Source organism: Malurus melanocephalus, unplaced genomic scaffold (genome assembly GCF_030028575.1).
Source record: "Malurus melanocephalus ecotype Western Australia unplaced genomic scaffold, MMel_1.1 scaffold_550, whole genome shotgun sequence".
Lineage (NCBI taxonomy): Eukaryota > Metazoa > Chordata > Aves > Passeriformes > Maluridae > Malurus > Malurus melanocephalus.
Genome location: NW_026623782.1, coordinates 1 through 22361, shown reverse-complemented (window position 1 = coordinate 22361; position 22361 = coordinate 1). Strand labels below are relative to the sequence as shown.

At 40.9% G+C, this 22361-nt stretch overlaps 1 protein-coding gene across 3 annotated transcripts in view; it reads left to right on the top strand.

Annotated features, from left to right (window-relative positions):
* The window catches only part of LOC130583047 (dystrophin-like), a 382130-nt gene extending 362383 nt beyond the window's left edge, over window positions 1–19747 (top strand). For all 3 annotated transcript variants that reach the window (XM_057382115.1, XM_057382114.1, XM_057382113.1), the window contains 4 exons: window positions 398–641; window positions 991–1114; window positions 5066–5158; window positions 18878–19747. In XM_057382115.1, coding sequence (XP_057238098.1) covers window positions 398–641; window positions 991–1114; window positions 5066–5158; window positions 18878–18975 — 559 coding nt within the window. In that variant the 3' untranslated portion in view covers window positions 18976–19747. The remainder of the gene's footprint in view (window positions 1–397; window positions 642–990; window positions 1115–5065; window positions 5159–18877) is intronic.
* Window positions 19748–22361: the final 2614 nt, after the last annotated feature.

Sequence of the window (22361 nt, the reverse complement as noted above, 5' to 3'; positions counted from 1 at the left end):
GCTGAGCTCAAGACAGACCATTCCTGTGCTTTAGGAGGGCTGAGCTCAGGACAGACCATTCCTGTGCTTCAGGAGAGCTGAGCTCAGGACAGACCATTCCTGTGCTTCAGGAGAGTGTCTGGAGCCTCCTGCATTGGGTGCCCTGAGAGGGAATCAGCCAGGAGTTCTGGTGATGGCAAGAGCCTTTAGGCAGCTTGAACCACAAGTCCATCTAATACCATATCCATGTGGATCTGCAAGGAGTAAACCCATTGGGTGTGTGGATTCAGCAGCAGGAAATGGGTGCAGGTGAGCCCAGGGCAGTGAGACACATCACACCACAAGAGAAGAGGTGCCTTGTCACTGCCCCTGCAGGGACCATAAATAAAGCTTTTGCCCCCTTGTCACTTGTCACCAGGAACCTGCAGGCYGAGTACGACCGTCTGAAGCAGCAGCACGACCACAAGGGTCTGTCTCCACTGCCGTCCCCTCCCGAGATGATGCCGGTGTCCCCGCAGAGCCCCCGCGACGCCGAGCTCATTGCAGAGGCCAAGCTGCTTCGCCAGCACAAGGGCCGCCTGGAAGCCAGGATGCAGATTCTGGAGGATCACAACAAACAGCTGGAATCACAGCTGCACAGGCTGAGGCAGCTGCTGGAGCAGGTGAGTCCTCAGGCATTTCTTCWGGCTCTCTGAAGGGTTATTTTCCAAACAGGGTGTGAAGCGTTATCGGTAACAAGAACATACCAAGAAACCAAATCTGTGGAGGCGAGTCAGAGGAAAGGACTGAATTGTTCTACAGGCTGCAAGTGAGAATGTGAAATCTAATTTCAGTGATTTTATTTAGTCTTTTCCCTTGTTTTATTCAGAATTAAAGCGCATTGGTTGCATGGATGAATTTACTTAAAAAAAAGATTGAAAATTGTGTGTGTTCATTGAACAAATGAAAATTACRGAGATATAAAGTGGTGAACTGTTAATAGCAATGTCTTACTTTCCTCTTGAATTTCAGCCACAGGCAGATGCCAAGGTGAATGGTACAACACTGTCATCTCCTTCTACCTCTTTGCAGAGGTCAGGCAGCAGTCAGCCAATGCTTCTCCGTGTAGTTGGCAGCCAGACTTCAGAAACCATGGGTAAGATAACGAAACTCAGATTGTCACAAAAAAATAATTACTTCCCATTTGCCAGGAAAAGAAACCTTAAAGACAGAAAACGCTTTTCTGTTTAGTTCAAATGAAATGAAGTAGACATTTGCAATGGTCTTCGATGTTGTCTGGCTGGGTACACTTTGCATCTTCATTATGATTCAGGCTTTGCTTTTGATCATGATGCACTCAGTAGCTTGGATATTTTGMTATTAAACACAAAGCTCAGCCAGGGCTTGACTTCTGAAAACAAATGCCACTGAAAAGCTAACTATTCTATTCAAACTGACTTTCATTTATTAAGCGTGACATGACTGATTTAAATGTACATAATATTAATTATGGCTAAGAGATTAAATGTATGATTAGTCATCCCCATGTTAAATGATGTGATCTTATTTTTAATATGTTGTGGCTCAGTCACTAGGGGGGGGATGGAGCTGTCACTCAGGCATGCTCATCTTTTGGCTTTTCTAAGTATCACATCAGATGTGATAATGAACATCATAAGAGTTGTGGAGTAAGGTTAAGTAATAATATTCTGCAGCTGGAGGCTGGAATTATTATTTTGGTGCTTTTAGTAACTGCCCTGTGGCACTTTCCTCATTTCCTGTCTGTTATATAATTAGTAAGTATTTATTACCAAGTGACAAGGATTTTCTGCTAGTAAAAAAGCAATCAATCTTTGCAGCATCTTTAAGCAAATGYACTTATATTACTTCAACGAGATAATGTTTCAAGTCTGATGATAAAATTCAACTTCATACACAGAAATTTATTTTATRTATATTACTGAGAAGTATAAGTGAGAGCTTTTCACTGCTGTTAGTGAAAGTGTCGATAACAGTGAGGAATTGAATGGGAGGGGACTTTCTGCTGTGTCTGAAGTGCTGATGTGGTGGGAAATGCAGCTTTTTGGGGGGCTTTTTCTTCCATTCCAAGTTTAAGCCACAGTGTCAGCCTGTGACAGTATTCAAACAAGATGGGTTCTGTATGCTCTGAATAAAAAATGTGAAATAAATTGTACCTTAAGTTGAAATCCCTGGGGGTAAGAGTACAATCACAGGTCATAGGAATTAATGGAAAAAGTAAAAATGGACCTTTCAGTASTCATATTACCACTGGGAAAATATTTTGTTACGTATGCCATACACAGAGTAGATATAATGTATTAGTGTGTAATTTGCATCAGTTTTCTGAGGAAATTTCATGAATTTCATGACCTAAAATACATTAATTAAAACACACAAGATAAGACAGGAGGACTGCATTTCCCAGCCATCTTGTTAGAAGTYTGGTAGTTTCATATTTCATCCTTTAGTGGGATAAAATACAACAGTATACTTTTTTTCATTTGACTCAACAAAAAATTATTCCCGTTTATCTCGTAAGACTAAAATTAATTGATTAATGTGCTAGAGTCATGTAGACTGCTAAAACTTTTTAAAGCAAATATTTAGACATGACTTGATTTTATTTGATTGGTTTGATTGAGCCAATATGTGGGAGGACAGCRAGATGCTGAGTTATCAGTAGGATCATACTGAGACTCAGCAAAGCCACACTGTTGGCAGCAGGGAGTGGAGTTTATAAAAAGAATTACTAACCAAGCTAACAAACCGCAACTAATTCAGTTTGTCAAGTCTCCTTTCACACCAGAAAGCTTTGCTTGCTAGGCTGAGAGTTTTCTCAAGCCCAGCTTAAAATACTCTTGAATTGTGAAGGGTGCTGTAAATAATTCTCCCATGCAGCAACTGTGTGCCCAGGAATGAGTGAGCTGTAATTTTTGAAAAAATACTGAGGTTCTCTACATGTCTCAGGCAATGTAGTGGTAGCTTTTATATGTTTTTCTCTTTAAAATTAGACCCTAGTTGTTTTTTTATTTTGAGTATAGACCCACTGCACTTCTGTCTCTCTGCTTTCCCGAGGAGAAATTGCTGTGAAAGCTTTTCCACCAGCGGTGTTTTGGTAACAGCAGTTACCACTCAAACCCTAATTTACAAATTGGAAAACTCATTTCTTGTTAACCTGAAGTAYACCTTCAGGCAAGTGGAAAGGTTCTGCTTTTCTTCTCTGAGAGTCCCAAAGGGAAAATCCTTATCCTTGGCCTTTCTCCCCGAGCAGTGTAGCAGCAGAGGAGGTTCTCTGAGGCAGGAGGCTGTTGCTAAACTTTAATTTAATTTGTTCAGGCACCACCATAATATTTGAGTCTTGCTCAGCTCTCCAAACTTTTTGTAGAAACACAGATGGGGAAGGCTCTTTTAGGTAAAGAGGAGGAGATTGAGAGAGGAGATTGAGATCTGATGGTATCTTTACTTTTGTYGAGTTGTTTGGCTGATGTCTTATTTTGTCATTTAGAAGAAAATGCTCAGAAAAATCATCCAAACAAGGAAAAATATAAAAATTATGCATTTTAAATTAACAATGCAGCATTTTTGAGRGTCAACACAGTTTGGCTTGTATCAGCACTTACAGGGATATTTGGAAATTGGTACCTGTCTTCAGTTCTTGAYCAGGACAGCAGAGCCACTGCCTTCTTATTCTGATCTTTAGGACCAGGAGGCTTTCTTCAKGCTGATAAAACCCTCAGCCTGGGGAGAAGCAGTGAGACCTCGCTCTGAGTTTTCACCTTGACATGCAGGAAAGGCTGCAAAGACATTGCTTTTGCTAAGACCCCTCTGTCAGTGCAATGCCTGATGTGAAAGTAACTCATGGTGTGAGTTGATTTGTGTGAGCCCAGCACCACTGGAAAGCTGAACAAACTGCAAGCAGCCTCAGCAACTATTTTTAGACCATTAATAGAATAAAAGAAGCTGATACAAAGACCGTCATTTATATGAATTAAGTGCTTCTTGCAGACACTATCCCACTTCTTGTGCTGGAGTGGGAGAAATCACTCTTGGTTTAACAAAACTCCTGGCTCAAATATAGTCAGCCCTGAAGCAGTCCTTTAAGACACCTTTTTYGAGGTTTTTCACTAGCCTGGAATGTTTAAAGAATGTAAATATTAGCAGAAAATCAGCCAGTTTCCTACTCAAGTTGAGTAGGGCAAGACATGTTACAATAAAGGGTCATTGAGTCATTTTCAAAATAAATATATAGCTGAGTTATTACGGCAGGCAAAATTGCTTTTGTTAATAGAGATAAAGAAGTCTAGTAAAAAAGGAGAATCTCACTCCAAATAAATGCTTCAGGTGTATTTTTTTCCAGATGCTTTATTCATATTGGAGGCTAGGATCTGCATTAAAAACAACATATGGATTTTAGTAAAATGAAACTATGAGCAAAAAAATCCAGTAAAAAATAAAATGTATTGAATTTCCCATTAAGCTGCTGCCCTGTAATCAGGTTATGGAAATTATTCAGTGCRAGAAATGTATTTTGCTTTATTAAACTGCTGCTAAACCCTTTTACAGTACAATTGAGTGTTCTTGGAGCACCAATCTGATGCAATTAAACTGTCAGAAATATTAATACTGATGCAGATGAGAATCTGGGTTTCTACTGATTTGCACAGCTAGGCAAAGCAATGCCAACATGAACCCAGCACTATTAGAAAGCTGCTCAACAGCAGCACTCACAACAGCAATTTCTTTTTCCATTAATAGAATAAGAGAGGCTGAAGCRACGAGTGTCATTTATGGAACTGGATGTTCCTAGCAGACATTTTACCCTACTTTTTCAACCAGAGTGGATAATTTCTTAAATCCCTTTTTACAAATTAAAATAATATTAATTGCCTCAAATTCGTAGTTTAATTGCACTTATATCCTTACAAAGAAAGAGAGCAGTCACAATCAACAAAATTCACCTTTGGGTGAATTTTTATTGTATACTAAGCAGAAAACATGTCTAAAAGAACAGCCATAGCTTTGAGGAGGACTGGGCAGTGTGAACTGTTAGCACAGGCTCATGCAGCGGTGTGGATTTGCTTTGCAGGCGAGGATGAGCTGCTCAGCCCTCCCCAGGACACAAGCACAGGTTTGGAGGAAGTGATGGAGCAGCTGAACAACTCCTTCCCCAGCTCCAGAGGTGAGCGCTGCTGCCTGTGGCAGAAGAGAGGGAAGAAGATAAAAGTGCTTTCTGTTCCTTGATGTTTTCAGGGGGTTGTGTTTTGGTATCAGGTTTTTTTGTTTTTTTGTTTTGTTTTTTTTTTTGCTGCTCTTTGTTTTCATTTTAACAATAGCTGTAGAGAAACCTGTCTGGTTTGGAGTGGAGAAGCAGCCTGTTCCTCCTTACTTTAAGCTACCACCACAGGTAGCCCTTGCTAGATATGTGGATGGAACATCTTTGTGAGACTTTCTTCCCCAGGCATTTTCTTTGCTTCTCTTTTGCCATGTTCCTTTTCTCACAGTTTTCCTSCTTTTTATTTGATCCCCTTGATGGTTTATTTTTTAATACATGCCTTAGCACATTTTTTTTCCTGCCCTTATCCCTCTCCAAGAATGTGTTTTGAAATAATATTAAAGTTCTAAGTCGAAGTTCTCAGCCATGTAGCCCTCAGGTCCAGAGGGCTGGAGGAAAAAATGAGTGGGGTTCTTGTTTGTGCAGCATAGGCTGCACTTGTTCATACAACCACAGCATTTCTWTCAGTGTTTCCATTTAGTCATTCCTGTTGTTTGCTAAAAATAAGCATTTGTATTACTGGGATTTACTTGTTCAGCCTTTTTTCATTTAAGAAATTCTTTTCTGAGCTCAGAAGAAAATACTCTTCTGCCAAGAAAAATGGCTTGGATTCCTTAGCAGGAGATGGGAAGTTTGGGATAYTGGCTGTTGCTGTGAAAGGAGGCTCAGACATGAACCTCTTGGCAGGAGAAAGTCTTGGTACTGCCAGCCTGATAAGTGGATTTCAGGGGGCATAAACTTCCTGCAGGGCTCTCACACATCACCCAGGGGTTCTTCTTCAGGAGGTAAATGCCTTAAACATTGTACTAATCTTCCAGTGGAGTTCAGTTTTCTCCATCCTTTGGTTTCAAAGCAAGTTCAGCTCTCACCAGGCMTCATCTGTGAGCAGTGGGAAAAAAAGTCAATATAAACTGTAAAAGATCTCTCTCTTTCTAGATCAAAAGATGGAATCATTTAGAAATCCATTGAATAAAGTCTAATATAATGAATTGTTAATTGCACTCAGCTCCACCTCAACATTATGGCAAAAAGTCGTATGTCCAGCCTTCATTTTGCCTAGATAATTAATATGAGAGATGACAGATGAAAAATCTAATATTGCTATTTAGATAAAAATTTACCTATTTTTAAAGTTGCTGTGTACACAAAGTAGCAACAGACTGTTTTGTCAGTGACCATCATTTGTGTAAATATGTTGTACATAGATCTTGCATAGTCACATGTGTCTAGATGTAGATGTCCCATGTGTAAATGGGATAATTCTGTAAATGCATTGTAAATATTCACTAAATGTGTTATCTAATTTCTGTTCATAGTGATGACACTGGCCAGTGTTTGTATTTAAAAACAAGCTTAGTTTTCAGTGAAACAAGAGCAATTTATGAAACAAAATTTAATGACATTTGAAATAAAGTGGTTCATTTCCTGTGTAGAATGAGTAGGTAGAGGTCAGTCTGTTATACMTAACCTTCTGTTCATTGAGAATAGAAAAGGGATTTTTATCTTATTAGTAAAAAATACAAAGCTTCGTGAAACAAACTGAGAGAATAGAAAATTCAATAGGGAAAAAAGTGACATTTATAAGGTCAGATAATATTTTGATTTTGTAAATTAAGCTGTAGCTTCAGATTTCATTCTCATGATGCAAAATGTGGTCATTTAGCTAGAGAGAAAGAATGTATTCCCTTATTTTGTTTCTCCATTCAGTGACTGTGTTGAAAATGTAGCAGATGATCACAAGCATCCATGAGAGATATTGGAGTTTATATACTTCCATTCTGACCAGCAGCTGTGGAGAACAAAAACACTCTCTGTTACTGAAGTTTTCTTCTATTCCCAGTTTATCAGTTCAGTTATTTTCAACTGATCCCTGTGTACACAAAGCTTACATCCAACATCTGSTGTGCTGCACCCACATGGAGATTTTAAGTGTGACGTGAGAGATGCTGTGGTCAGTCAGATCTGATTTAAAATTTTCAAGACTGCAGGCAGAGGAAAAGGAAGCAGAGTTGATTGGTCTCAACACATGAGCAAACCAGGAACCTTTTTGCTGTTGAGAGGTGCAAATCAGTATCTCAGATTTCTGTAATCTATAACAGAAGATCAAACTGCAGTTGCAGAAGAATGAAAGCAGTTTGTCAGAATGGCCTGAGAAGAGGGCAGAGTGTAAGGACTCAGRCGTGGTGCAAGTGAAATTTTGTTCCTTTCCATTACAAGTTGCATTGAATCTCAAGTTACAGGTGTGAATATTTATCTCAAGTAAGTKTTTGGGAAACAAGACTAAAGTAAACAAGCAATAGCACAGATCTGTATGCAATACATTTTCTTATATTGATTCTTATTAAGTAGAATTTTAAAATTGTCAGATACCAGAAAKGCAGTCAACCCAGTATGCCATTCAGAAACAGGTTTTGATTCAGGAGCTGAGGGAGCTGGGGTTGTTTAACCTAGAGAAGAGGAGGYTTAGTGGAGACTTTATCACTCTACAGSWACCTGAAAGGAGGTTGAAGCAAGGTGGGGTTTGATCTGTTCTCACAAGTACCAAGAGTAGGACAGCCTGAAATGCCTTAAATAGTGAAATGGCAGAGGGGTTTAGACTGGTTATTAGGGAAAATTTCTTCAGGAAAAGGCTTGTCARGCTTTGGAACAGGCTGCCTAGGGAARTGTTTGAGTCAACAACCATGGAGGTATTTGAAAGTCATGCAGATATGGCACCTGGGACTTGGTTTGATGGGGGGCTTCTCAATGCTGGGTTAAGAGCTGGACTCAATGATCTTGAAAGTCCATTCCAATCTTAAAGATTCTATGAAATACATTTTCTTTGTGGCCTGTAGAAATAAGCATAATTCAAGCTGAGTATCAGCTTGTCACAGCATAGGGAGTGGCAGGCTTTTTGAATTGGGGACATAAATCTGGGTGTCCTGTTGCCATTAGAATAACAACAATTTGGAGGAGTTCAGAACAATATGACAAAAGCAAAGTGAACTTGGGAGGCTTTCACTGTGAGAAAAGTTCTGAGCTGAACAAGAAGTGAAAAGAGAAAAGGACTGAATTTCTGTGCTTGGGTGCACAGATGTGTAGTTGAGCATCACAGACATATTTAGCCTAAATATTGCCACAAGCCCCTGAAGAGTAAGACTTGCTCAAGTTGGGAAATAGTTTACCAAAGCGAGTAGTGGCTCTTATTTTTGACTTCTGAAACAAAACAGTAAAATGTAGTAGCAATTGTCTCTCACCTTGAGATAGATTCCTCATAATTATGATATTTTTCAGCCTTTTGCTGCACAGAGTTGTTTTAAAAAGGACATCAAGGCTTCATAGCATCCTTTTGGATGTATTTTAGAGAAGCAAATGTAAACAGATTGTGTCATAGACCTGCACAAGCAGACCTCAGAAGCAGTAGCTTGTGTACCTTATACCTTTTATAGGGTTTTTCATTTGTTTGTTTCTTCAGTTTAAGCTTTTGACAGTTCTTGGCATTTCCTAAGGAGAACAGGACTTCCCTGCTCCTCGCTCAGCTGGCTGTTGGTGCCGAAAGCTGTTTCATTTCTGGAGAGAGAAATTCTGCTGAATACCTGATGATTGCTGTCCTTAAGGAATTTTTCTTTCCTTTTARTCTAAAAGGTTTCCCATCCACTCCTCTTTTACTTTGCTGCTCCCAGCAAATTCACAACTGCTGCAGCTGCTTCAAACAGCTGCTGTGCTAACTCAAAACAGATGTCAAAGCCAGAGGTCTGACATTTAGTGGAAATCTACCATTAAATAAACCCAGTGGTTTATTTGACCCTGCTCGATAATGGACCACAGAGGAAAACATTTTCACGCCGTATTTGTGCCCAAACTACTGAATCTCTAGGGAACTGGTTCACAGTTAGAGAGTAAGATTGGCAGGCCAGTATTTTCACAGCCAAATTCATCTCTCCTGCAGCACTGAGGATGAACAAGTTGCCCCATTTCAGTGGATCTCATGGTGGACCAGGCTGAGTTTTGCAGTTTTGATTCCTTGGCAAACACTTTTAGTGAATGGAGCTCAGTGAGGAATTTAGAGGCAGAAGTTCTTGAACTAACTGAAGCTGGTGAAAGAGCTTCACAGATTCACAGTGCTGGGCCCCTGCTGGGAGATAATGAAGAAGTGGGAGCCAAAACTGGTTGGAAATGAGACTGATGGCTTGAAAGAGCTGAGAGGCTGTGACATAATATGAGAACATTTGGACAGAGACTGCTCCCCACAATTTCGCACAGTGTTGCTTAACACATTTGTGGTGTGGTGAAATTACAAGACCCCACAGGCAATAGATGGCACTAAGAATATCACCCTTTTTGGGTTTTTAGGAGTTTTATTTTTATCTCTGTCACATTCAAATACACCAGTCACATTTTCTCCTCTCACTTGTGCATCAGCCAGGCTCTGTCATGAATGGGACTAACATCCTAACTGGAACTGGAACTAACTAACATCCTAACTGGAACTAGCAACTTTCAGCACTGCAAATAATGCAGTTTCCCTTATTCTGACAGCAGAATGTTTTATGATGTGGACTTCTCTTCTGACACTTTACTGAGTCAGTGGAAGAGTACCSTGGAGTTACAATACTGTAGAGTATTCTGGAAATATGCCTCCAGCTGAGACACTCTGGTGTCTGCTGGATTGTGTCACCTTTTCTGTGCTGTGGTTCTGATGCCTGATGATTTTTGCTTTTCCCTTTATGCTTCTGTACCCTCTATACATCCGCCTGTACCCCTTAACCCACATGTTTATAATTCCTGAAGCTTGATATTCCAGCTTAGTTTAGGAGCTCTGCTGGGCAGAGAGACCAAACATCCTGAGGAAGGGCTCAGTGTGCCCTGTGCTGTCTTAAACCCGAGCTCAGCCTTGGGTGAAGCCTTCTGTCCAGAACATCTTGTGTAAACTGAGCTCTGCCTCATCTGGGGGGATTCATTAGAATAGGGAGACATTACTGCATTTGTGAAGTTTCTTATTGGGGAATCCTAGATAGATATGCTAATTCCTGAAACCTATAAAACTTGTATCTTATTGGGGAATCCTAGATAGATATGCTAATTCCTGAAACCTATAAAACTTGTACCCGTGCTGTACACGGGTGTGCATTCTGCCATCAAGTTGTGCACCTRGRATCCCAAATACCAAGGTAAAACCCTTTTTATCCCCTTAACTGTGTGTGTGTCATTATTAAAAACTGGCCTTTCAAAGCAACAGTTCTGCACCCCACCACAGGTGACTGAGATCCGTGATTGTCCCTGTGGCACAACAGAATTGATCTGGGTGAGGTTCTCTGCACATGGGATAGTGGTGGGGAGGACTAGGTATTCCCTGTTTTATAATGCCCAGGTCTAATGTAAACTGAAAATATGCTAATAGATTTAACAAAAGTTAAAGGAAGAGTTTTTTGTTTTGAGATAAAGGCTGTTTGCAGACCCAGATCTCCCTTTTATGCAGCCTGTCCCTTTCCTGAGCTCAGTAAGAGGGGCAGTGCAGGAGTTGCTTTGTGCTCTCTCGTTTTGAGAGACTCCTGCATGAAGTTTGTGTTGTGCCTCTGCCGTCAGGTTTGATGTGGTCACTTGCTGTGTACCTTTGCCTGTGATGCAATGCCATGTAGCTTTCCAAAAAAAAAGAAAGAAAAATTCTTCTATTTTGTAAGGGCAGGAAATGTTGATTTGAGTGGGGATAATAGATAATTAGGCACCCACGGATTACGTATCAGTATTTTGATGCCTTACAGAACACAAATTTTCAGAACTGCGGCAATACAGACAATCTTCTTCCTCTGCAATTTATGCCAAATCATACTCCTTGCCTTAAAACTTAGAAATGCGCATTCATTCATATGCAAAGAAGAAAATAACGTAAAATCCATTAAACCCTTTTTAATCTTCCTCTAGATGAAATTAGCTGTTGCTGTAGTAGCGCGGATCTTCGTTGCATTTAACAAATTCTAGAGCTGATTACTCACCACAGACTGTCCTCACCAGCTGTTTTGTGTGGTGCTGAGCTCTCCCAGTTACCTTTAAATGCATTCATTTTCAAGCAGAATCCAGCCTGTCTCATTTAATTTAAACACTGCAGTTGTAGGTGCTTGTGCAGACAGGAAGGCGTTTCTTAAAACCTCCATATTTTGCCTGTAGGCAGTTCCTTTTCTCTTCTTGACCCAAGGTAAACTGTGGACCCCACTCAAATCTCCTGCTGGGTCCCATTCCTGCCCCAGGACTCTTTCAAACCAGGCTGTGCTATGCTGCAGTTTCTGGGGTCTTTAAGTTGACCTGCTAAACCAGGGGGTTCTTCCTCAGAAAATGACCAAAGTATGCAGCAGATTTTGTATCTTCCTTTCCGAGGTTTTTCTCTTACATGATTTATATTGGTGATTCTCATCCCCCTTTTTGGAAGGCATTTTTTARGGAATTTGTGACTCCTGATAAAAGTGCCAGGGGAGGTCTCAGGCTGAGTAGACACACGTGTAAGTGCTAGAAGGGTAGGCAGGCCTGTGGGATGGAGTCCTTAGAGCTGAAGTGACCCCTCTCCTGTTCATCAAGCCCTGGCACCTCTGTGCAGCACCAGCACGTGTGGCACAGACATCACTGGGGTTGAGGTTTCTCTTAGGAGCAGAATAAAAACCCACATGCAGAGCGTGTTGCTGTCAAACCTACTGTTATTTTTAATAGGAGGTATGCTGCTGGGGAGAGGGAGAGGGGGAGGAAGGGACTAAAATTTCCTCTGTTTAGTGAATGGTGACTGCTGTCCAGCCCTTCCCATTGCCTGGAGTTGGTGGGAGCCATGGCTCAGGCCCGTGCTGGTCAGTGATGCCATTCTTTCCTCTGCCCTTTCCTCTCCTGTACTGCCTCTGCTCAGCCTTGCTCTGCTGTTGGCCCTTGTTCTGCAACTTGTAAAATACCCATAAAGCTGGTTATTGCCTGTCTTCCCTTCTCCTGCAGGCTGCCACGGGGCAGAACTCGACAGCAATCAAATTACTGTTCTGCTGACTGGTGTGTTCTCCCCTSTGTCTGTCCCTCTCCCCGATGTCCCACACATTGTTTAAAATTACATCCTTTACAGCAGCTCTGAGGCAAAGGTCATCCTCTTTCTTGGACAGCACCTGCTGCAGTGACTTTCTCACCCAGGACTGCAGGCCTGGCCATGGCAGTGCTGGCAGTAATGTGACAGTGACAGCATCTCACTGTTCCTGGCTGGTGGTGGGAAGGAGGGCAAGGCAGTGTTTCTGCTGTTGATTAATGCATGTCTTTCCTTTTTTTTAAAAAAAAAAAAAGCCACTAGGAGAAGTGTTGGAGAAGATCTGCATGATCAAAGTATGGCTTCTGTGAAGGCTTGTTAGGAACATCTTTTCAGCTAAACCCGTTATTGAGTCCATTTTGATAGTACTTCAACATGAACTTCCTCTTTTTTCCCTTTTTACTTGAACTTCTTTTCTCTCTTTCTTCCCCCATCCCCTCAGCTTTACCATGCTTGCAGGTCAACATGTTGCAGACATATTTTGAAATATATTTATCCTGAATGTGAGCATGCTTCATTCCAGTGTACTTCTCTAGGTGTGAAATGTGTGTGTTCACATGGGCATGTGTATCAGTGCATGACTCGATGTATGTAGGCCATAATATAATGTAAAGTGTCTGGATAAATTCATTTGATGTTGGAGGAAAATGTTTTTTTACCACTCTACACTGATTGCTAGAAGTATTCAAATTGTGGAAATTAGGGTGCTCAGAAATCTTGCCTGCAGTCCTTATTTTCAACTGAAAGGTGTGTAAGTTGGTGCTGGTAGTTTTCTCAAGTGTTTTTGAGAGGTTAAACCAAGCCACGGGTTACAGAACTGTTGTTGAGTAAATCAGCTCAGAATCATCAGTGGATTTCAGTGCACTTTCAGTCTTTGTTTAAGCAGAAATGCATCTTTTTAAATGTTAAATTTCTAAATGAAAATTGAAGTGTATATAATATATATTCATGTGTGGTTTTTTTTTTCCCTTTCTGATATTTATTTCACTTCCTCTCTCTGTTCCTAAAGGAAGAAATGCCCCTGGAAAGCCAGTGAGAGAGGTTAGTGAGACACAGGCTCACTGCCATGGCTTCTGTTTGTCACAGCTTGCTTTCTGTGCCCAGCATGCTTGTGACACAGCACGGGATTGCTTGAGTTTGGTGAAGGGTGGGGGTGGTTTCATTTTGCTTTGGGTTTTGTTTGGTTTTGCTGAGTGCATTCCCCATGTGTGCTGTAACAGTGGTGTACCTCTCAACTTTCAGTGGAGACACTGTCAGCTCAGGGATCTGCGTTTTGTTGCACCCTCCCAGAGGTGGAAAATCAAGAATGGGGAGGAGAAAAGAATGCATTGAAATTAAGCCTCTGAATGATAAATGTTGTCAGTAAATACGCTGCAGTCATTGACTTATGTTCTGTTGCTCTTGTGTGTAAGCACAACGAGGGAGACTGGGGTCTCTTGCTGTTCTGCTTACAGACTCACAGCTGTATTTACATGTGCCAATAGACCAACCATCGTCTCCAGTGATTAAATAGCTTTTTTTTTTTACATTTCCTTAGAACAGTGAGAGTTGAGAGGTATGAGAGATTCAGGTGTTTTAATTTCCTGATGTACTGTTGCAGAATGAAGAATGCTACTAACATCCACCAGCTCCACAGCGCTGTGTTGAGCAATGCAAATGGGCCGTGGTTTTCACTGTGCACTTTGGACATGGTTGGTTTGATGCAGAATGGGTTTTGGAATTTGTGTGTCGCTGCTCATTAACGGAGGGAAACGTTTCGCGCTGTGTTGTCACAGCTCCTTTGAAAGCATTTCCAGAGAGCCTTGATTTTTCCTCTCTGAAGCTGCTCTTCACTCGCCAGCCATATCCAGCGTTTGAAAGACAAATTTCTAGCGAAAATTATTATTAAAGATAAAATATTCAGTGACTGCCTGAGTGCAGCTGCAGTAGCTGTGAAATGACCTTTCCGCACAGAAGACGGTCGGTGCGGGTGAGGCAGGAATTGAAGGGTTTGCAAAGCTCTGCTGGTGCAGGGGAGGGGCTGCTGCAAACTCAGGGCATTGGGGTTCTTGGCAGAGCTGCTGTGAACCCCCAGTCTACCCTGGGAAAGCCTGGATTTGTCCTGATGTGCTGCCTTGAAATACAGGGTTCTCTGCATTGGCTGCAGGTGCTGGGACAGGCTCAGCTTCTCCATGATAAAAGATCTTTGGTGCAGGTGAAGTCTGTCCCCAAATGGCTGGTCCTCTCATATGGATCAAAAGGGGTGCTTGAGACAGCATCAGCAGACTGTACCAATCCAGAAATTTTATGGAAAACACTTCACATTCAGCCCTGTTTGTTCTCAGCTCATACACTCTGAGAATTGTCCTCCCACTCAGCAAAACAGGTCATTGATGTCCACTATCCTCATTTATATTTACACATATTACTCAAAACAACTTCTGCAGAGGGTATATCTGATACAAGTAATTAAAAAAAAAAAAAAAAAAAAAAAAAAAAAAAAAAAAAAAAAAAAAAAAAAAAAAAAAAAAAAAAAAAAAACAAAAAAAAAAAAACAAAAAAAAAAACCCATCTTCTACCTGATCAGATTCCAGCAGCTTAAAAAGTTGACTTCAGTGAATCACTCTCTGCTCTCTGGCTGAGTTTGTGCTCACTGATGGTTCCAGAGGAGCCTTGGTAACTTGCAGAGCTGAATATAAAACACAATTGTCCATGTGGATTTGAAGTGTTTGAGCTGAGGTATAGAACAGCTTTTGCTTTAGGTGTGAATCTCTTTGTGCAAAGGCAGATCATGTGGTTTGAAACCCTCCTGTCCAGGTTTTGATCCCGTTACGCACATTAGGTATTGTCTTTGTGTGTTATCCCATGGATTTCTTGGCATTACTCAATATGAATAAGGGTATCAAAATCCAAGTCTCCCACAGGAAGGATTTTCCTTTTGTCAGGAAAGGGTTAGAAATCTCTTCTGCTAGAAAAGGCACTGCACTGTGTTGGGATTTCCCAATTTATTTTCTGTCCACTCTTTCAAGTCTGAATGCTCCACATTTATTTCTCTGACAAGTTGTAGTATAAGATTGGTATTCTGTTCCTGTGCCCACACCCATGGGCCTTAATTCCATGAGTCTCTAAAGCAAATTCAGCAGATGTGAAACACAGCATTCTCTGTGACCAGAAGTGATGTAGTTAATGTCTGCAGAAAGAGGTGTCTTCTGCTTCCCAAGCAAATGGCAGCTGTGGATTTTATAAGTTGAAGTTAATACTGTCTATGTCCATTTTGAGCTTTATTGCTGCATTTCAAAGTGTCTGCTACTTTTTTTCTTACTCAGAAGCATTTTTCAACCTTTCAGTGCCTCAAGCATGGTGAAGACTTTTTCAGCTTCAGTCAAAAAAAAATGGAATTAATGCCTTCTTTGATGAYGTTACTTTAGAAATATGAATAATAWTGGAAAGTTCTGATTTGTCTTTTTTTTAAGTGCTTTTAGGACAGTATTGCAGTATTTCTGTCATTTGCTTCTTAATTAAAAATGTCAATGTCCTACATTTCAGAACTAGAAATGGTGAGTGAGCAGCATTCAGTGGGAGCAGCAGAGCCCTATGGAAGCAGAGAACTTGAGCACTAATTTAGGTACAGACATTACAGAAAGGGGTGCACTCATTGCACACACAGTACCAGGATATTATAATATATTTTGTTCTCAGCTCTTTGCAGTCTCGATTGACCTGGCTGTTTTTCCCACGTCCAGAAGAGGCAAAATTCCTGCTGGCAGTGCAGTGACACCCAGCTGAGGATCCCCACTGGTGTAGCTGGAGCACAGCCATCACCTGCTCCTCTGACCTGTCCTGCCATCCCAAACCTGTCCCAGAGACTGTGGTCCCCCTGCTGCTGCATTTTCAGTCCAGCTGTCACCACAAACTGCAGTCAGCCGTGCTTTATGGTCCTGCTCTGAGCTCTGAACCCAGACAGCTCCGGAGAACACACAATTGTTCAGTTTTTATGCAGAGGAAATTAAGACCTGTGCTAGAGAGGAAGTGTGGATGTTGTATGGGAGAGGGAACTGTATTTCCTTGCATCTGTGCAGCTTTTGAGGAGGGAGATCAGATTTGAAGCATGGCTATTTCAAAAATATGTATCAATTAACAGAGAAAAGAAAAAAAAAATACTGTCAGACATTTCTGTAATTTTTAGGTATTAAGAAGTACCTAGGGATTTGTGGATCCATAAATTGGATCTTCTAATTGCCTGAACAATTTAACAGTTTATACCTGCTGTGGCATACATCTGAAAGTTTTTGTGTGTGTGTTTTTGGCTGAAGTTATTCTTTCTGGATCTGCCCTTTATTGGCAGAACAAAATAATATTAATTTCTGAGGATGCAGTTTAGCAGTTTGGGTTGTTCTAAGCCTACAAAAGGGTGATCTGTCTTCCTGGGAATGGACAGTGTTGAAATCCTGAAGAGCCCTGGAGTTTCCCAGGAACAATAGATCACAATAAATCTGAATGAGAGCCCATGACCCCATGGTCAGCCTCTCACAGCTACCCAGTCACAGCACCACTCTGGTTATGCCAGAGGGCTGTGTTCCCATAAAGCCATTCAGAGCTTTGGGCAAGTAGAGCAGTCCAGTGCTTCAGTTTGTACAAGCACATCCTGTATATTCTTGATTTCAAATAGCTTTGTCAGATTTTCACTTGTGATGGTGTAAGTTGCTGGATTGATCTCAGTCTGAATGATGCCAGTGACAGAGATTATCACTTACCTCTAAAATAAATGTGGTAGGATACATTTACTTTAAAATAAACTATGTTTTGACCAGAACTTGGCAGGAATCTTTCATGCGTAGTTACTTGTCATGCTGATGAACAAATTACAAGGTTTTGCTTCAGATGAATAGGATGGCTATACATTTATGATTTATGGATGAAATTGCTGATTGATGCATCTGTTTCTTAGCACATTAGTGCAGTTAGCACACTGTCACCAGATACCAAAACCACGTATTTTTTTATACTGATATCCGGCAAGCTGTGTCACAGCACAGCTCACTGTCAAATGGGCAGTTTCTTGAATAGTTCTCATTGAGATCCAGCCTGGTTTTGTGTAATGAATGCCAAATTTGAAAAGAAAAATCTAACAACTTTAAAAAACTAGTAGGTGAATGTAGAAGGAGTTGTGGGCAGATGGGATGGCACTTCCTGTGTGTCTCCAGACAAATACTCTATCACAAGTGCTCCCAGAGAGTAAATCAATGCCCCTCAGGCCAGGGTGATGTACAATTTTATTGAGTAATACTTCACCTGTTATAAATGCTCTTGCTGGCACTCTGCAGCATGGAGTCTTCTTGAGTTGGAGGTCACGTGTACTTCTTTGCATGTAAATAAATCTTCCTCCAGCGATTATTTTCTAACTCCTCTTTTTAACTCATTTATGTTTTTGGCCTCAACTTCAGCCTGTGGCGGTGAGTTCAGTAATACAGTTATGTGCTGTGTGGAGCATAATTTCCTTCTGCTTGTTTTAAAACCTTCTGTCTGCTCCTTCCTCCTTGTCCTTGCAAGAAACCTTGAACATTCAGTCCTTGGTTTGGACACTCATCTTGTAGGGTACCCAGATCTTGGTCATATTCCCTCTCCAGTCATATTTTTTCAGGAGGGGGACTCCAGATAAGGTCCAGCTGTTTAAACCATGCTGTCTCTGTCATTTGAGGTGCCAGAGGGTATTTGAGACAGTCACAGAGATCTGCAAATCTCACACAGGACTTGCAAGAGAGAGACACTTTGCTGAACAGCAGTGGAGACCAGACAGGGTGTGCCAGGGGCTAAAATGGCAGTTTTGGGCAGTTCAGTCTCCCCATCCTCAAGTCTACTTGGTCTCTAACTGAAGATGATGCCATTTCTTACTGCTCATCACCATTTGCTGCACTGATGACATGAGTGTGAGAAGTTGCAGATTTCATCTCCAGAATTGCACTGTATGTTTATTCATCACTTCTTTTTAGGAGGTTGTGGTTGTACCACCTTAGGGCCCCAGAGTGGTTATGGGTGAGGGAAAATGCATAAGGGAACCACTGCATAGTAGTTAGATGATACCTGTGGCATCTTTGTTTCTGCTGGACTGTTGTCCAAAAAGGAAAGGTTATTTTTAAAATGATTGAATGCTGAGCTGCCTAGTTTGGTCATCAGTATATCTATCTTTGCAGGTATCCTGCTGGGACCTTTTGGCTTTAATGATTTAATTAATTACTGCTGATATGTTTGTTTCTCTTTTTCTCCTTGACAGAACATTGAATGCTCAATGCAGCATCAGTCAGAAGCTTTTCTGTGATGCCAATGGAATTGATTGTTGCTTTTGGTGAACATTGATAATAATGTTTTGGTGAACATTGATAATAATGAAGCTTCATCACCATGGGGGGTGGTGGTTTATTGCCAGCATGGTTTGCCATAGCCATTCAAGCCAGTATTGCTGATAAAATGTTCTGCACCCTTGGCAGTTTTGGCTAATGACTGTTGGAGTCTCCTCTGGGGATGGCAGCGAGCAGCACACAGAGAGTGACAGATCTGTACAGTTTTCCTACCAACATGCTGCTGTGTCCTCTTCATTTAATTCCCTCTCTGACTTTCTTTTTCAGGCCACAATGTAGGGAGCCTTTTCCACATGGCAGACGACCTGGGAAGAGCAATGGAAACCTTAGTGACCGTGATGACCGACGACAAGGTGTTAGAATAGCAAGATGTGTTTTACAACTTCAGGCGTTCCGCATGGTTTTTATAATATTCATACTACAAAGAGGATTAGACTGTAAGAGTTTACAAGAAAACAAATCTATATTTTTGTGAAGGGTAGTGGTACTATACTGTAGATTTCAGTAGTTTCCTAAGTCTGTTACTGTTTTGTTAACAATGGCAGGTTTTACACGTCTATGCAATTGTACAAAAATTATAAGAAAACTACATGTAAAATCTTGATAGCTAAATAACTTGCCATTTCTTTATATGGAACGCATTTCGGGTTGTTTAAAAAAAAATTTATAACAGTTATAATGAAAGATTGTAAACTAAAGTGTGCTTTATAAAAATAATTGTTTATAGAAACCCCCTTAAAAAAAAACACAAAAAAATATACTGAGGCAGTGCATTTGTTTAGTTTCATTTCAGCTCTGTAACTGCATCAGAGAGATTCATGTCCTGTGTTCTTTTACTTGCCTATCAAAAAGAAAAAAAAAGTATTTCCTGCAGTGACACCAAAACAGCTACCTTACATTTCTCATTGGTTTTGTCTGACTAGGGCTGGCTTAGAAAAAATAACCAAAAAACCTGAACTTCCAATGAAGGTAGTTATGTCATATCTTTCTAATAAAATTAAGAATTACATGATTTACTGTCCTGATCTTGGACAGCAACTAGCAATTACACAGCTAGTTTGCAATAATTAAATGAAAGAGCACATTACATGACAGAGCCTGCAAAAAAACAAAAAAAAAAAATAAAAATAAAGAAAATTCAGAAGAAGGAAGGAAAGGAAAGAATTTAATGACCATCCTGTGTGCCAGTGTTTCCTCTGCTGACTAAATTCTTGGATACTATTAATAAAGGAACATAGACATTGCCTTACTGGTTTGTGCCCTGGGGCTTGGTGGCCGGTGGGTCAGCAGGGCTGGGGACAGCTCTCTGTCCCTCCTGTGTCACCTTTGCTGCAGAGCAGAGCAGAGCAGAGCAGAGGGACACGTTCCCCCAGCCCCTGTGGGGTCAGCTCTGACCCAAAGCACAAGTGGATCCCCCCAGAGCACTGAACAGCTCCCAGGGCTGCTGATGAGCGTGAAGCTGCTCGACCCTGGGGCAGAGGAGCCCAGAGCTTCTCACTCTGGGTATCTCACCCTGGTGTCTCACTCTGCTGCAGCAGCCGGTCCTGAGGAGCTGTGGTGCTGACAGTGGCCTTTGGGAAAGGCTGTGGAAGAGTTACTGCTGTTCTTGCCTCGAAAGGTGATCAGGTGAAGGTAGTCACACTGCTCCAAGAGTATTTATCACCAAAACAAAGGCCCCGTATTCCTTCCCCATTTCTCTGTATGAGTAACCCCAGCACAATTAACAATAACATGAGAAAGAGAAGAGCTGATAAAGAAACAGATTAGCCAGCATGACTGCAGCTCGTGAGAGAGAGGTTTGGGTATGAGGTGCTGTCAGTAAAAGCTTTACCACTTCATTTTTTTTAACCAGCTTTTAATTTTACCTTAAAATACGTAGAAACATGACCATCTGACTTTATATTGCAAGAGTAAAAAATCTGTTACCTCTTCTTGTATGAAGTGTAATTAAACTTGGGAAAGATTTTATTTTGAATGCTAGTTAACATTGAACATGGCTACTCATGCTATTTCTACCTCACTTTGGTTTTGTGGTGTTCCTGACAATTACATATGACAATGTTACATCATCACCACGTGTCCATTGTGTGACCAGGTCTCATTGTTTAAGTAATAACAATGTAAATCATTTACAAAAACAAGTACAATCCCCCCAAACCTCTGCTTTACTAATAAAGAGCTTTTTTAACACTTGATTACAATAGGAACCCTCACTATTTCTCATGGCCTTTTTTATCAGAAGGTTTAAATTGCGATTTGAGAGAGAGATGGGTTTCTTCTTTCCCCCCTTATACATTAAACCTTCTCTTCAGAAAAATTATGGAGGAAAAACAGATTGCACGATTGTTTTCATCAGGGTTTTGTTTTGTTTGTTTTACTTTCTAGATCTTAGTTTTGGAGTGAGTCTGTCAAAAAGTATTTAAAAAGTTGAAAGCTTTATTGCTGCTTTTTTAAGCATAATTTGGGAATTATTTCATATTCCTTATAATGACAAAGTATTAAACTGTAAAACATAATCAGTGTAGTTGAATACATAAATACCATATGGCATGTTATTTCATCGTTACTCGGTACTGGTTTATTACTTGGATATCATAATATATTGTGTTTTAACACCAACACTGTAACATTTACTAATTATTTTTATAAACTTCTGTTTTACTGCATTTTTTTTCACAACATACCAAATTTCACCAAATATATGCCTTACTATTGTATTATATACTGCTTTACTGTGTATATCAATAAAGCACGCAATTATGTTATAAACAGTGCAGGAGTTTTTGTGGAGGTTCAGCCCTTGCCCAGCACATTCTCCAGCAATCCTTGTCACATTGCCACTGCCCAAAATTCCCTGTGGCAGCACTTCAGTGCCTCAGCTCTCCCTGGTTTGGGTTTTTGAAGTTGTTGAACCTCCCATTCTCCCCAAGCTTTTGGGGTTTTGTCGGCCCTACGTTTTGTGCCTGATCCCTGGCAGGACCATCAGACCAGATTGACTGAGTCCAACACTTGACAGTCTTCTTGCCACCAGGCATAAAGTTAGGAAAAGCCTCTTTGGGGCTTGGGGAAGTGTGTGTTTCCATCAGAGAGGCAGATCACACTTCTCCCTTATTGAGGAAATGTGTGGGTTTTGATACCCAGACTCCACTCAGCTGTGTCACAATGCTGTCTCTGAGCTACCTTTTGGTGACAGAAAGAATGTGATGAAAAATAATAAAACACAAAGGCAAAACCAGCATATGCTTGACTATGATTTTGATGATACACTGAAGGAGAAGGTGGGAATTTTCTCATTTCATTCACTCAAGGAAATAAATACACATCCCACATCTCCTCTCCCAGACTCGAGTTACTCTGGATTCACTCCTACTTACAGGAATCAGTGTGTGCCTTGCTGTGCTGAAGTCTCCCCTGAAGGCTGTGCAATCCACAAAGCACAGCAGCCCCCAGTGATGACTCTGTTGAATTCAATTAACCAAGGGGGAGGACGGCTCTATTCGCTTCCCTCACACCTGCAACGCCACGATTTACAATTCCTAACATTCCATCAATAAAACCTGGTGTTTCTGAGTGGCTCTTGGGAATGTTTTCCTTGTGTATTTTCAGTGAAATATCCTCCTTATTTTAAGGACAAGGTTATTTACTGGTCAGTGCATCTCCTTTGTTTTCTGGACAGAGGAGAAGATCAGTTCTCTTTGGTTTTGTCTGCCACTTACTTACAGACTTCACAGTCTTTGCTCTACCTTTTCAA